Here is a 14,695-nt window from a genome sequence, read left to right as displayed (position 1 = left end):
TGGACATGATTAAAACGACTTAGCATGCGTGCACAAAACAGAACTGGTCTTAACTGCAAGTAGTTTTCATTCACTCAGCAGCAGCCAGGAACTTAGTCTGACTGAGGAAGGGTGTATGTGGGACCAGAGTTGGTGGGATGAGATAGTGGGAGGAGGGGAAGTCATTGTGTTTGTATTAAAATCCAGATGTCTCAAGGGAAGGGTATATTGATCCTCAAAACCAAACAAAAGAAAGAAACGTGTGCCCCACTCAAAAACCTCCGGCTGCTTTTCGCCTGTTGTTGCCTGAGAGGGCAGACCTTGTCTTCTCTCTGTGACAGCAGCCTGACTGATGCGCTAGTCCAGACACCCACCCCCAGCCTGTTCTCCCACGTCCTGGTGGTGCTCCGAGAACTGTGCCACCCCAGAAGTCAGTCTCCCCCAGCTGGAGGGAGAGGAAAGAGCCCAGGCAGGCCATAAGCGGGCGAGGTACTAGGGCTGGGAAGCTTGCATCTCACTTCCAAGGGTCAGGGCCCTGGCCCTGCTGGACTCTGCTCTGTCTTGTGCAAGGGCCAAGACTGGGCAGCATGGACACAGGGACCTCCCCCAGCCGTAGCCAGAGGCCTCTGAGATCCGTTGTCCGCTGGATCCCCTGAGGCCTCAGGACCCACCCTCTCCAACTCCAGGTCTCTGCCACCAGAGTCCACCTACCCTTCTGATCAGAGAGGACAACATTTGTCCAGAACTAAGCAGAGCTTTGGTGCCTAAAGGGCCTGGGTTCACATGCAACAGTCCCCATCCTCATACTTTGTCAGTCTCTCACTCAGCGAGCATCATTTGACCCCAGGTCCTGCCTGATGCTAGTATGGGAGGTGCAGAGTGGGGTCAGGCTGATTTCCACTCTCAGAGAGCTTCTGGGAGGGGAAGAGGAACACTGACACCGACAGTGCCAGCCTAGAGTGGAATACACTGTCATGGACAGAGCCCGGGCCAGGCCCAGAGAAGGCAAGGAAGACTTTCCGGAGGAGGATCCTCTGGGGAGCTTGAGGTATGAGCTGGAACTTTCCATGGAGCAAGTGGGAAGAGGGGAAAGTTTGGGCAAAATCCCCCTAGATGAGAAGCACGCAACATTTCACAGGAGTCACAGAGAGACTGATGCTCTAATGCAGCGAGCAGTGCCCGACATTTTCGGCACCAGGGACTGGTTTTGTAGAAGACAATTTTTCCATCGACTGGGGAGGAGGGAATGGTTTCAGGATGAATCAAGTGCATTACATTTATTGTGCAGTTTATTTCTATTATTATGACATCAGCCCCACCTCAGATCATCAGACACTAGCTCCTGGAGGTTGGGGACCCCTGCTTTAAGAGACATGACTGCCCGTCAGCCTGGTTTGAGTTAAAGTCTCTTAGTAGAGAGAGAGGGCTTCCTAGATGGCACTAGAGGTAAAAAAAAAAAACCCTCCCCATGCAGGAGATGTAAGAGACCCCAGTTCGATCCTTGAGTCTGGAAGATCCCCTGGAGGAAGGCGTGACAACCCGCTCCAGTATTCTTGCCTGGAGAATCCCAGGGACAGAGGAGCCTGGCGGGCTACAGTCCATGGGGGCTGCAAAAGAGACACAACTGAAGCGATTTAGCACACAGCACAGCAGGGAGAGGAGGAGGCTGCCCGCCTGGGATGTGGCCACCCCTAGGGCTGAGTTCCAGCCCAGAAGGCTCAGGGCTTGCCTCAGAGTTCCTCCTGGACCTTCCTGCCCTTCTGCTTCTGCTGCCTCTGCCCGAACTTGGTGGGAAGTATCTCTGCCCAGAGCTGCATTCGGGCCTCCCTTGGCTTCTGGTTGACCCGAGGCATCAGGCTGATTTCCAGGTATTTCTCCTCATGGTTGAATGGTGGCCAAAGAGGCAGCCCCTTGCCATTGGGGTCCCTGAGTGGGAGGAATGAATGAATGAAGACCAAGGCCTCCTGTATTGCTGCCAGGCAGGCAGCTCTAAGTAGTCCTAGGCCCAAAGCCAGGCAGGCCTGTTTGCTTACTCACCCTGTCCAGGCAAAGTTGGTCCACTGGGCCATCATGGTGAGGCTCAGTTGCTGCTCCTCCTCCGTGGCTTCTGGAAAGGCTGTGGGAAGGACAGACTTGGATCAGGTTCAGGTGGGTCCTGAAGGAGACTCCAGGGTCCCTTATGCTGACCTGAGAACTCTGTTTCTGCAAGTCCCTCTCCTCCCCTGGGGGAGCCAGAAACCTAAGGATCACTGGTCCGTCCATCCTCACCCAACATGGAGCTCTCATCCGTGAGGAAAGGACCGCCGAACATGAAGGTCAACTCAGCCCCATGATCAGCCCGCACCCAGGCTGGCTTGATCTTCGCAAAAGAACTGGGTCGATGCTGGAACTCATAGAAGAAGAAGGAGACCCCAGAATCTGTGGAGAGAGGGCTGGATGAGAGATGGTCACCCACAGCCTGATCAAACTTATGGGTTAGATTATTATGCATTATGGTTGCCATTTTATTTCTTTAAATTTTTATTTATTTGGCTGCACCAAATCTTGTTGTGGCATGTAGGATCGTTAGTTCCCCCTGACCAGGGATTGAACCCAGGTCCCCTGCATTGGGAGCCTGGAATTTTAGCCACTGGACCATCAGGGAAGCCCCTCCTATAGCCATTTTAGAAATGAGAAAATGAGCCCAGAAGGATTATGTATCTGCCCAAGGGGTCACAAAGACAGGAACCTGGAATTGTTCTAGGACTGTGTTAGGGTTAGGCACGAGAGAGGTCCGCAGTCTCCAGGATTGAATGCCTGATGATCTGGAGGTGATATCATAATAAATAGAAATAAAGTGTATAATAAATAGAAATAAAGTGTACAATAAATGTAATGTGCTTGAGTCATCCTGAAACCATCACCCTCCCACTCCTGGTCTGTGGAAAAATTGTCTTCCATGAAAACAGTCCCTGGCGCCAAAAAGGTTGGGGACTGCTGAGCCATGAAGCTTGGAAGGAAGCAAGACTTTTCTCCCAAGAGGAAGGCTGAGAGCAGAAAAAATCACTCATGAGTCAACTGAATCCCAGAGAATTGGTGATAAGCCCTGCTGAGTGACCTCTGACAGGGCACTGCACCTCTCTGTGCTTTGGTTTTCTCCTCTGCAGAGTGTCCTGCCAGAGTCACCTCTCACTGCTGTGACACTGCATCCCAGAGAGGAAGTGGTGAGTGGGGGGAGCAGTGGAGGGAGAGGCTGTGTCACCCGTGATAGCTCAGGTCCTGGGCTCAAGTGGGAAGGGTGGGACAGGTCAGACAGTGATAGGCTTACCTTGGAGGTCTCTTGCAAATTGCAACATGGGGAAGGTTATGATAATGTCACTTAGCAATTCCTGGAAGGCTTCTCGCTTGGCTTGTCCATCTGACCTGCTGCCTAGGTATTCCTGTATGATGGTGGGCATCACCTCAGTGGGCACATCCTGGGGCGAGAGATCTTGTCAGATCCCACAGCCATGGCAGACCCTTCCAAGAGGTCCTGCATCCTCCTGTCTGGTGTTTTTCATGTCCCAGGGCTTTTGTGGCAGGAGGCTATCCACCTCCCTTCCTTGGGGGTTCTAGATGATGTCTGGGTGGGAAGAGGTCAAATCTGGAGTTAAATGCTAGCTCTGCAATCACTGCTTGGCTGTGTGACCTCAGACAGGTTGCTGGACATCTCTGAAAGTCAGTTCCTCCCTGTAAGGTGGTTTGGCAGCCTATGTGAATCACAGAGTTCTAGCCTAGAGCAGGCACTCAGTTGAAGTTAACTAGGAAGTTAGTGGAAGAATGAATCATGGGACTTCCTCACAGCTCCAGAGAGCAGTGATGAGGTTGTGTGAGTGAGGAGGAATCTAGGGAGTCTCAAAGGAAGGAAATGTACATTGATTGAGCACCTCCTGGATACCAGCTCCCTGGGAGACTCTTCCAATACAGCATCCAGTATCTTTCTTAAACAGCTCACATGGATGGGAAGTAGCATCCCTATTTATGAGTGAAAAAATGGAAGGTTAACTGTGGACAAGCAGCCAGGGTCAGGATTTGACCGCAGCTCCACCAGGTTTCGGGCATCCCAGGAGGTGCTAGTGGTAAAGAACCTGCCTGCCAATTCAGGAGACTTAAGAGACACGAATTCGAACCCTGGATCAGGAAGATCCCCTGGAGGAGGGCATGGCACCCACTCCAGTATTCTTGCCTGGAGGATCCCAGGGACAGAGGAGCCTAGCGGGCTATAGTCCATAGGGTTGCAAAGAGTTGGACACGACTGAAGCGACTTAGCACGCACGCACCACCTGGTTTCAGGTCTGACAGTGCCATCTTAAGCTCTGGAATCAGATGACTGGCACAAGCTCTGCCTCTGCCCTTTACCCACCACGAAGCCTTGAGCCTCAGTTTCCTCATCTGTAACAAGGATAATGAAAGTCCCTGCTTCGCAAAGTTGTAATGAGGATTGGAGGATTTGAATGCCTGTCCTAGTGCTCAGCACAGCACAGCTCCTGGCAGAGAGTGTGTGCTCATTATGGGTAGTCTGTGATGAAAATGATGTGGTGATGATCTTCCTTTGAGAACCATGTTGTGTCATGTCCAAGGGGATTCCTAGACAGAACTAAAATCCAACAGTTGCCCCCCAGGCTTGGTGGCAGGTAGGTAGCTGGGTGTTGGAGGGTAAGGGGTAGAGACTGTGTTGGGTTCGGCCCCACTGGACTACTCTTTCCTGCCTTTTTCTCACCATATTGGTCAAGTAGGGCCTCAGGATGGCCAGCATGTCCTCCAGGCTCAGTTGATCCATCTTATCCAGGAAACCCCAGCCCTGTGGAGACACCAAGGCCCTCTCAGTGCAGCCTCATCACAGCCCATGCCCCTCACCCTCACCTTCCCAGTCAACTCCCGGCTTGGAGCAGGCCAGTGTTCACAGCCCTGTGATCATGAGCTCATTATGGAGCTGAGTGTGGCCAAACCCACTAGCCTGAAGACCTCCCTAAAAATAAAATTCTAATTTAGGAGGGAGGGAAAAACACCAAATACAACAAGCAAGTGTTTAGCAGCAGTCTCGGAATTTGTTCAATATTTTCATAGAATAACATCAAGACCCCCAGGTCCTGTAGCAGGGGTTACAAAGAAAGTTCAAATGTTGTCTTTAAAATTAAACATTGACTTTAGGAACTTCTCTGGTGGTCTGGTGACTAAGACTTTGTGTTTTCCATGCAGGGGGCCTGGGTTCGATTCCTGGTCAGGGAACCCACATGCTGCAACTAAGAGTTCGCATGGGGCAACTAAGACCTGACACAGCCAAATAAATAATAAACATAAAATAAATAAATATTTTAGAAAAATGTTGGCTTTGCATGTTACAGTTTTTAAAGCTTGGTTTCTGGTTTAAGTCCCAGCTCCGCTACTTACTAGGTGCATAACATGAACCAGTTACTTAAACTGTCTATGTCACAGTTTCTTAATCTGTAAGTGAGTAAGAGTCGCTCAGTCATGTCTGACTCTTTGCGACCCCATGAACTGCATAAGTCCATGGAATTCTCCAGGCCAGAATGCTGGACTGGGTAACCTTTCCCTTCTCTAGGGGATCTTCCCAACCCAGGGATCGAACCCAGGTCTCCCGCATTTCAGGCGAATTCTTTACCACCTGAGCCACAAGGGGAGCCCAAGAGTACTGAGCTATGAGGGAAGCCCCTCTTAATCTGTAAAAGGAGTGACAATATCTTGCCTCATGGGATTGCTATGAGGACTGGGTCAATGCATAAAGGTCTTGACAGAGTAAGCAGGATAGAAAGGTTAAAGTTATTAAAGTTATTTTCATGGCTCCCAGACTCTTGGCTAATCTTTATAGCAACGGGAACAAAAAATTCACAGGTAAACAAACACAAAAAGTGTATACCCAAGGGGAGACGTTAATCTTCACTAGGAATTATGGTACGAAAGGCCACAGAAGCTAAAGTAGCAAAACTTTTTAAACAGTTTTTCTACAAGATCAGTATACCAATTGCTCCTATACACTAGCAATGAACAATCTGAAGGTGACATGAAGAAAACAATTCCATTTACAATAGCATTGAAAAGAACAAAATACTTAGGAATAAATTTAATAAGGGAAGTACAAGACTGTACATTAAACATGAGAAGACATAACTGAGAGAAATTAAAGAAGCCTTAACTAAATGCGAAGATGTTCCATGTTCATGGATTGGAAGACTTACTATTGTTAAAATGACAGTACTTCCCAAATTGCACTAGAGATTCAGTGCGATCCAATCAGAATCTCAGTTACTTTTTTTTCTTTTCAGGAATGGACAAGCCGACCACAATTCACATGGGAATGCAAGGGACTCAGAATAGCTAAACAATTATTATGGACTGATTGTGTCTCCACATAAATATATGTGGAGTCATAATCCCCAGTACCTCAGAATGTGATCTTATGTAAAGATGAGGCCATTAGTCAAATTCAGATGATTACAGAGGTAATCATTAGGGTGGGCTGTAGTCTACTATCAGCTTCCCTGATGGCTCAGTGGGTAAAGAATCTGCCTGAAATGCAGGAGACACAAGAGTCACATGTTCAGTCCCTGAGTCAGGAAAATCCCCTGGAGAAGGAAATGGCAACCTACTCCAGTACTCTTTCCTGGGAAATCCTATGGATAGAGGAGCTGGCGGGCTACAGTCTGTGGGGTCACAAAGAGTCAGATGCGACTGAGCGCAGAGCACTGTCTAGTATGTCTGGTGTCCTTGTAAAAGGGGGATATTTAGACATAGAGGTAGATGGGTCAGAGGGAAAGCCAGAGAGAGAACGCCATCTATAAGCCAAGGGATGCACGAGGCCAGCGGGAACATTAAAAAGAGGCGTGGATTCTCTCTCACAACACTCAGAAGGAGCCAATCTTGCTAACATCTTGATTTCAGACTTGTAGCCTCTAGGACTGTGAGACACTTAATGTCTATTGTTTAAGCCACTCAGATTGTGGTTCTTTGTTATGGCAACTCTGACAAAATAATACAGCAATCTTGAAAAAGAAGAACAGAGTTGAGGAATTCACACTTCCCAATTTTAAAATTTACTATAATACTGCTGTAATCAAGATACTATGGCAGTGGCATAAGGATAAATTAATGGAGTAGAATTCAAAGTCCAGAAATAAACTCCTTCATTCATGACCAGCTGATTTTCAATAAGGGCACCAAGACAGTTTAATAAGAAAAGAACAGTTTTTTTTCAACAAATCATGAAGGGACAAGAAGATACCACATGCAAAAGAGCCCTAACTCACACCATATACAAAAATTAACTTGAAATGAATCTAGACCTAAATATAACAGCTAAAACTATAAAATTCTGAGAAGTAATCATAGAGGTAAATCTTTATGACCTTGGATTTAGCAATGATTTCTTAGGCATGACAAAAAAAAAACAGGGCAAGCAACAGAAGAACAGATAAACTTCATCATTTTTTTTAATTGTGTGGCAAAGGATACTGTCAACAATGTGAAAATACAATCCACAGAATGGGAAAAATATTTGAAAATCATATATCTGATAAGGGACATCTATCTGGAATATATGAAAAATTTTACAACTCAACAATAAAAAGTCAAATAATTCAATTTAAAAATGGGCAAAACAGAAGACAGTTCTCCAAAGGAAATATTAAAATGGCTGATAAGCACATGAAAAGATGTTCACCATTTTAGTCACTAGGGAAGTGCAACTCAAAACCACAATGAGATACCACTTCACACCCACTGGGATGACTACAATCAAAACAAAAGATATTAACAAGCATTGGCAAGGATGTGGAGTAATTGAAATCCTTACACACTGGTGGTGGGAATTTAAAATGGTGCAGCTACTTTGAAAAATAGTTCAGCAGTTCCTGAAATGATTAAGCATAGACTTACTCCAGGACCCACTGGTTCCATCCCTGAGTATATAAGCAAGACCAATTAAGGCATATGTTTGCACAAAAACTGGTACACGAACGTTCATAGTAGGGGGATCCATAAGAGCCATAAACGTGGAAACAACTGTCTATCAGCTGATGAATGGATAAACAAATGTGGTGTATCCATACACTGAACTATTCAGCCATAAAAAAGAGGGAAGTACTGATATCCACTAAAACATAGATGGCCCTTGAAAACCTTATATTAGGTGAAAGAAGTCAGACACAAAACCCCACATATTGTATGATTCTATGTCCAGAAGAGGCAAATCCATAGATTTGACAGAAAGTAGATCAGACACAGAAAGCAGATTCGTGGTTGCCAAGTGCTGGGGTGGGGACCATGGGGAGGGATGGGAAGTGACAGCTAAATGGGTATGGGCTTCTTTCTGCGTGATGGTGAAGCAAATGTTCTGGAATAAGATATGGTGATGGCTGCACAGCTTTGTGAGTATACTAAGAACCACTGAATTGTACACTTTAAAGAGGTAACTTTTATGCTATGTAAATTATATTTTTTTAAAGTTGACATTTAAAAAATTGTGCTCTGCAAATGCTGGTAAGGTTGCAAGAAAGCTTGTAGACTCCAGGGACTTTACTGGTGGTCAAGTGGTTAGGACTTTGTGCTTCCACCGCAAGGGGCCTGGGTTTGATTCCTAGTCGGGGAACTAAGATCCTGCAGGCCTCACAGCAGTCAAACAAAATGAAAAAACAAACAAACAAAAAACCTGTAGACATTGCTGGTGGCAGTTTGAATCAGTGAAGTAATTTGAGAAAGTGCGGTACCGATAGCAACATGTAAGAAGTGGAGAAGTTTCCATTAGGAATACAGATTACTTTCCATGGCTAAAGCTTTCACCGTGGATACTTAGTAAACATCTAGTTACTGAAAATGTTATGGTTGTGCTCCTATGGACAGTGGAGGGAACACCTGCACTTTGACGGGGTAAGCAGCCCTCTGAGTCACCAACTCTGAGAAATATCTTCAGCTACAAAGTCCTGGGCACAGCGTTCCACAACAGACAGGTTTGCCTGTGTTTTGGGAGCCAGCCAAGTCGGCTCTCTGTCACTGTTAACACTCACAACTCAATGTTGCAAGTGTAGGGGCAAGGCTGCCTACCAGAGTCCAGGGCACTGTTTCCCCTTAACACTCTTCTGCTATTACACACACACACACACACACACACACACACACACACACACACACACACACACACCTGGACTGTAAGCTCCTACAAACTTCAGTGAGTATCAACATTGCTTAAGGCTTTCCTCTAACAAGCACCCAAATGTCCCCCTGGGGATTAAATCCAAGGGATTCAATCAGAGGACAAAAGCTGTGGACATGAAGACGTTCACTGCAATAACAGCTTCAGTGATTAAAGTGAGAAGCTGCTGAAGCGATGAAATGAAGGAAAATTATGAGACGACCCTTTCTTTGTGGAAGGTTTTGCAGGCATTAAATTCATTCATTGTGAAGATGGGTGGAAGAGTGAGAATGAAATATGAGAAGATGCCTAGAACGAAGGTATGATGGTGACACTCTGTATGGGGTGTTCTGTGCACCTGAAAAGGACGGGAAGGCATGTGGGCCATGATGTCTCCCAGTGACTTGACTTTGTCAGAAACCTGGGAATCTCAGGGGGTTGGTCTCTCAGGTACAGAGTCACACAAACTAGTCTCATAGAGTCCAACTTATAAACCAGACACCAAGGCAGGAATATGCCATGGATCAATACTGCCTAGAAAGTACAAAAATGTGGTCCCTAAGAAGGAAATATTTGCTTTGAGAAAATGAAACTGGGTCAGCCTCTGCTTTCTCACCTATGAGACAGAAGGGTCTGAGCTCACAGCACATGGAGATGATGTCGGGGTGGGAGAGAACCACGTGGGGCAGGGAGGACCTTGAAGGGCACACTCACCCTGGGGATGAGCCAGCCAAACTCGTGGTTGTTGACACCGAAGAGGAAGGGCACAGAGGGGAACTGCCTCTCCCTCAGGAGCTCCTCAGCGCTCTTGGGAAAGAAGGTGCCATCGATGTTGTACGAAGCTATTTTTTTCTGCAGGAGAAAACAAAGCAGAGAGCCTCCCAGTCAGGCCCTCAACAGATGGGACCCTAGAGATCCCTTGGCTGCCTGCCTGGGTGGCTGAGCCTTAAGCAGAAGAGAGGGGATGAGATCACCAAGGCGAGAAGACTGGAGGGAGTCAGGAGACCAGGCCCATGATGCTTCTAAGCCATCTTCTTTGCTAGAAGACCCTCAGGACTGGGGTGGCCCCCCTCTTCATGCCCCCAGACCCTTCACCTCCCTGGTAGCTGCCTCACCCCTCACTGCTGATTGCCCCTCTGCTCCTGCAGGCACTGGGCAGAACCCCCTCTGAGTCACTGCCCACTGCCATTCCCCAAGAAGTGAGCATACCGACTTGTAGGCGAGGATCATCTCCTCGCTTGTCTTCTGCCGAAGGCACTGCACCATCTCAGCCGAGGAGTCAGAGTTGCAAGCCAAGGAGTCTGCGAGGGACTGGGGACAGACAAAAGTGTCTTGATTCCCTCTCATCCATCATTGCCCTCTGCCTTCCACAGAGAGAGGACGAATTTGTAGGAGAAACGGGGCAATGATGTGAGACAGGACCTTGTCACTGGCCAGAGATCTACCACCAACTCAGATAAGCTCTACTTGCCCACCAGCTTGGGTGGTCCTCAGGCACCCCGTGTGTCCCCCATCACGTCATTACTGTCCTTATCTGTGTGTGTGTGTGTGTGTCTGGGTCCCCTCTACCCCTGTGAGAATGGTGTCATTATCTAATTAACTCTAGTCCCAGAGTCAGTGGGCTCAAAAAAGTTTGGTGGAGTAAAGGAAGGAGGTGATGCTAGTTGTAAAGAACTTGTCTGCCAGCGCAGGAGATGTGAGAGACATGGGTTTGATCCCTAAGTCTGGGAAGATCCCCTGGAGGAGGGTGCGGCAACCAACTCCAGTATTCTTGCCTGGAGACCGCCATGGACAGAGGAGCCTGGCGGGCTACCATCCACAGGGCCTCAAAGGGTTGGACACAACTGAAGTGATTTAGTATGCAGGCACGCAAGGAAAGCAGAGAGGGTTTAGGTGGGGAGGGAGTCATGTGTGCGCTACTCTGGCAGGGAGGGGACCATGGTTGGTGCTGAGGCTGGAGCAGGGTCAGGTAGCCCATGAGGCTGGAGGGATGGCTTCCGGGACCATGTCACACCCTAGGATCTCTGATGGTTTTCCCTGAGTTCTCACTGGTCGTGGGCTTCCTTCAGCCTAGTGTGTCCCTCTCTGCCAGCAAGGAGCTGACTACTGGTAACACCTCCACCCTGGGACTCCAAGAGCAAGCATAGGGCAAGGTGTACAAGGGGTGAGAGAGTGAAAGAAATGCAGACCTGAGCCAGGAGCCAGGGGTCAGGATTCAGTAACCCCGGCACGGTGATGATTCCACTCTGTGCTATAGCTCTGTGGAACAGCCCTGCAGCCAGCGGGGACAGGACCTGGGGGCAGCGTGGAGGACAGGTGGCTGTCAGAGGAGGGCAGAAGATCTGGGAAGTCTGGGACCGCAGGAGATACCATTGCTGGCTCCCTCCCTGGGGTGACTCACCAGGGCAGAGACTACAGAGGCCCCGCTGGATTCACCAAAGATGGTGACAGAGTTGAAGTCACCCCCAAAGGGGGTGATGTTTCCCTGCACCCAGCGCAGAGCAGCCACGGCGTCGAGGAAGCCCCAGTTGCCAGGAGCATGCTTGTCCCCAGTGCTGGCGATTGGGTGGGGCAGTGGTTAGGGGTGGCTGGATCCCCTGACAGATCTTCCTCAGCCTCTGAAGTTTTGCTCTGAATCAGCCCCTGGGATGCCCCACCTTCCCTTGCTCCTCAGTCTGGCCTGGCTATGATCGATACCTGGTAGCCAGATGCCCAGTATGTGGGATGGGTGGGCCTGGCTGGGCAACCTGCCAGCTTTGGCTCTCCAGCGGCTTCTGGAATGTGTTGTTCTTTGACCCTACAGACTCTGTTGACCCACAGGCCAGGAGCCAAAGTCTTGTGCCCAAAGGCCCAAGTCCCACTGTCAAACCCTGGCTTTGGCTGAGCCCCGCCCCCAAGGGGGTGGAGCCTCAGCTGAGTCTTCTCTGCCCAGCACCCTGCGTGCCTGGGACCCGGTCTTGCTTCGAGCCGGGGACCCCCACCCTGCGCAGTCACTGCCCTCCACCAGGCCTGCTGCCTCACCTGAAAAAGCCAAGGAAGCCCAGGCGGTACTGGACTGTGACCACGACCACGTCCCCGTAGGCGGCCAGGGCAGACCCATCGTGGGCGGTGGCGGTGCCAGTCACGAGAGAGCCCCCGTGGAACCACACCATGACCTGCAGAGACAGCCGTGGGTCAGTGACCGCGGCTGCATTGACTGGCTCAGGGCATTCTGGGGACTCCTGGAGCGCTTTCGGAGTGGGGGTGGGGAGGGGTCAGGCCTGGCCGTGCTGGCTGGGTGGACAGGGCCCTCTAGGCAGCTCACTGGCCTTCCTGCCCCCGAGGGGGCCTCAGCCGGGCTGTATATGTTGAGGATCAGGCAGTCCTCCGAAATGGGGAAGGTCTGGTGCTTTCCGTCCAGCGTAAATCTGCTGTTGTTCATTCTCTCCAGATCCTGCAGGCACCTGTGGCGGAGGAGGAGCCCGAGGGCCAGGGGGTCAGCCCCACCAGCCCAGGTAGCTGGACCCCTGCCACCTCCCTGCCTGCCCGCCTCCGCGGGGCTACTCACATGGCGTGGGCCCTACTGGTATCTCGCACATCTTCCCAAGACTCCGCCGGGCGCGGAGCCGAGAACCGGTGGGGCCCCAGGGGCGGCTGGGCGAATGGGATGCCCAAGAAGACGTTCACAAGACGGTCTGTGCCCTTCACGCCCACCTGCCGGCCTCGCACACGGCCCAGGGGTGTGTCCACTTCAGGCTGAGTGACCCCCGGCCCTGAGGGCAGGACAGAGGGGCTGTGGGGGAGTGTGCTTGGGGTGGCAGATGGACCCGCTGGTCTGCTCTCCGAGCACCTCCTCTGCCAGGCCGGGTTCTGAGCACTCTGATGAACTGCCCCAGCCTGCCTGTGCAATGGGTCTTGTGACTACCCCCTAAATCCTCTCCCCACGTCTCCTCCAAGTTGAGTCAGTTCCCCCTAGTGAACAAGCTAAACCACCCTGAGACCCACAGACCTGCCATGTGGGCAGTGGGTAGTCGGCTTGGGCCGACTTTAGCACTTGCCCTCTCTTAACTCTCACCTGCTGCATAAGGTGTGACAACCTTATCTTTTTGTATTTTCTCTTCTGATATTTTGACGTCTAGCTCGCTGGCTCTGCCCTCCCAGGGCTAGCCAGTTCTTAGAGATGGTAAACCACTCACTGAGACATGTGCCCTTCACAGTCGATCCAGAGGCCATGCCCCTGGCCACCGCCACCTCTGGGCACCCTCGTACTCCTGGCAACTAAGCACCTGTCCTAATCAATGCAAGGCCAGGTCCCAGACATCTAGGGACAGCCCCATGCCCCAGAACCTACTGAAACCATTCCAATGAGCTAACCCAGACCTACACTGCCTGTCTTACCTGTTCCTCCCACAGGAAACAACAATGAAAGCTCTCATCCACATCCCTCCCCACCCTGTTCATTTCCTCTGCCTCCTGAGGGACCCTGTTTCTAGGGAATGGCAAGTAAACTTTTTCTCATGATAATCATTTCTATGTCTGTGTCTTACTGATTAAATGAAATCCTAGGAACTCTTAAAAACATGACAAATTGCACTTAAAAATGGTCAAAATGGTAAATTTTATGTTTTTTATATTTTATCATAATAAAAAAAGAGATGGGTAGCATTACCTGGATGGTTGCCCCTGCCCAGAGAGGATGTTTAACCCTTGGCATTCTGGTGAACAACTGAACAGAACAGAGGGCTCCTTCTCTGAGCAGGCTGCCCACTTCCCTGTCCCTACCCAACTCTTGCCCCCTCCTCCAAGTCCTCCCACCAACCCAGAAGCTCCACCTCTTCAGGCCCCGTGGGTGTGTCTTACCAGTGCCTGTAGCAGAGAATGGCAGGAGCAGACAGGCTACACAGACCAGGACCCCGGACCCAGTTCTCACCACTGTGCCCATGCTTCTTACTCACACTCAACTGTGGGCAGAAGTGGTGGAAGGTGGAACAATGTCCCTGCCCTTTAGCACAGCCAATCTCTAAACCGTTGTTAGGAAAGCCTAATCAGACCGCCCCCACCTGACTGGTGGCCAGTCCAAAGACCCAGAGTCTAGCACCCAGGTTGGGGGAGGAGGGAGGTGGGGCTGGGAGAGCAGCCCTGCCAGTAGGAGCCTGGGTGATATGACAGCCTTAGGCAGGGGAAGTTCTGGGTTCAAGTTCCAGCCCTCCTGACACCAAGACTTCTAGGACACTTTGTACACTCACTGCAAGACACACATATCACCACCTGAGCGAGTAGTGGACGTGACCCTGGTGCCAGTCCTGCTCTGAGTGAGCCAGCTCACCGGGGTGGGGGCCACTGTCTGGTCCTACCTGCTGGAGGGGCACCTGAGCTCTGCAGCAGGGTAGAGGGAACTGGGGTTGATGCCCCCTTTTTTTAAAAAAAAAGTATTTATTTATTTTTGGCTGCATCAGGTCTTTGTTGTGCAAGCAAGACCTCCCAGCTCAGGAGTTGGGGGCGCTCAGGCTAAGATCCCTGGAGGTATGTGGGATCTTAGTTCCCCCACGAGGGATTGAACCCTCATCTCCCTCA

At 50.2% G+C, this 14,695-nt stretch overlaps 1 protein-coding gene across 5 annotated transcripts; it reads right to left on the bottom strand.

The window, feature by feature from the left end:
* Positions 1-1,250: 1,250 nt before the first annotated feature.
* CES3 (carboxylesterase 3) lies at positions 1,251-14,099 on the bottom strand. 5 transcript variants are annotated; one of them, XM_042231760.1, is made up of 14 exons: positions 13,982-14,099; positions 12,690-12,894; positions 12,447-12,585; positions 12,164-12,297; positions 11,544-11,697; positions 11,332-11,436; positions 10,352-10,453; positions 9,857-9,994; positions 4,718-4,798; positions 3,287-3,434; positions 2,248-2,397; positions 2,017-2,095; positions 1,709-1,905; positions 1,251-1,586 (listed from the first exon to the last, which is right to left on the bottom strand). In XM_042231760.1, the coding sequence occupies exons 1-13, from the start codon at positions 14,061-14,063 to the stop codon at positions 1,710-1,712; spliced, it is 1,713 nt and encodes a 570-aa protein (XP_042087694.1). In that variant the 5' UTR covers positions 14,064-14,099; the 3' UTR covers positions 1,251-1,586; position 1,709. The 5 variants fall into 5 exon arrangements, with proteins under 5 accessions (XP_042087694.1, XP_012045285.3, XP_014955957.3 ...); XM_012189895.4 differs by having other exon boundaries at positions 1,251-1,905; XM_015100471.3 differs by having other exon boundaries at positions 1,251-1,905; positions 3,287-3,398.
* Positions 14,100-14,695: the final 596 nt, after the last annotated feature.

Source organism: Ovis aries, chromosome 14 (genome assembly GCF_016772045.2).
Source record: "Ovis aries strain OAR_USU_Benz2616 breed Rambouillet chromosome 14, ARS-UI_Ramb_v3.0, whole genome shotgun sequence".
NCBI lineage: Eukaryota > Metazoa > Chordata > Mammalia > Artiodactyla > Bovidae > Ovis > Ovis aries.
This window is presented reverse-complemented; position numbering and strand designations above follow the sequence as displayed.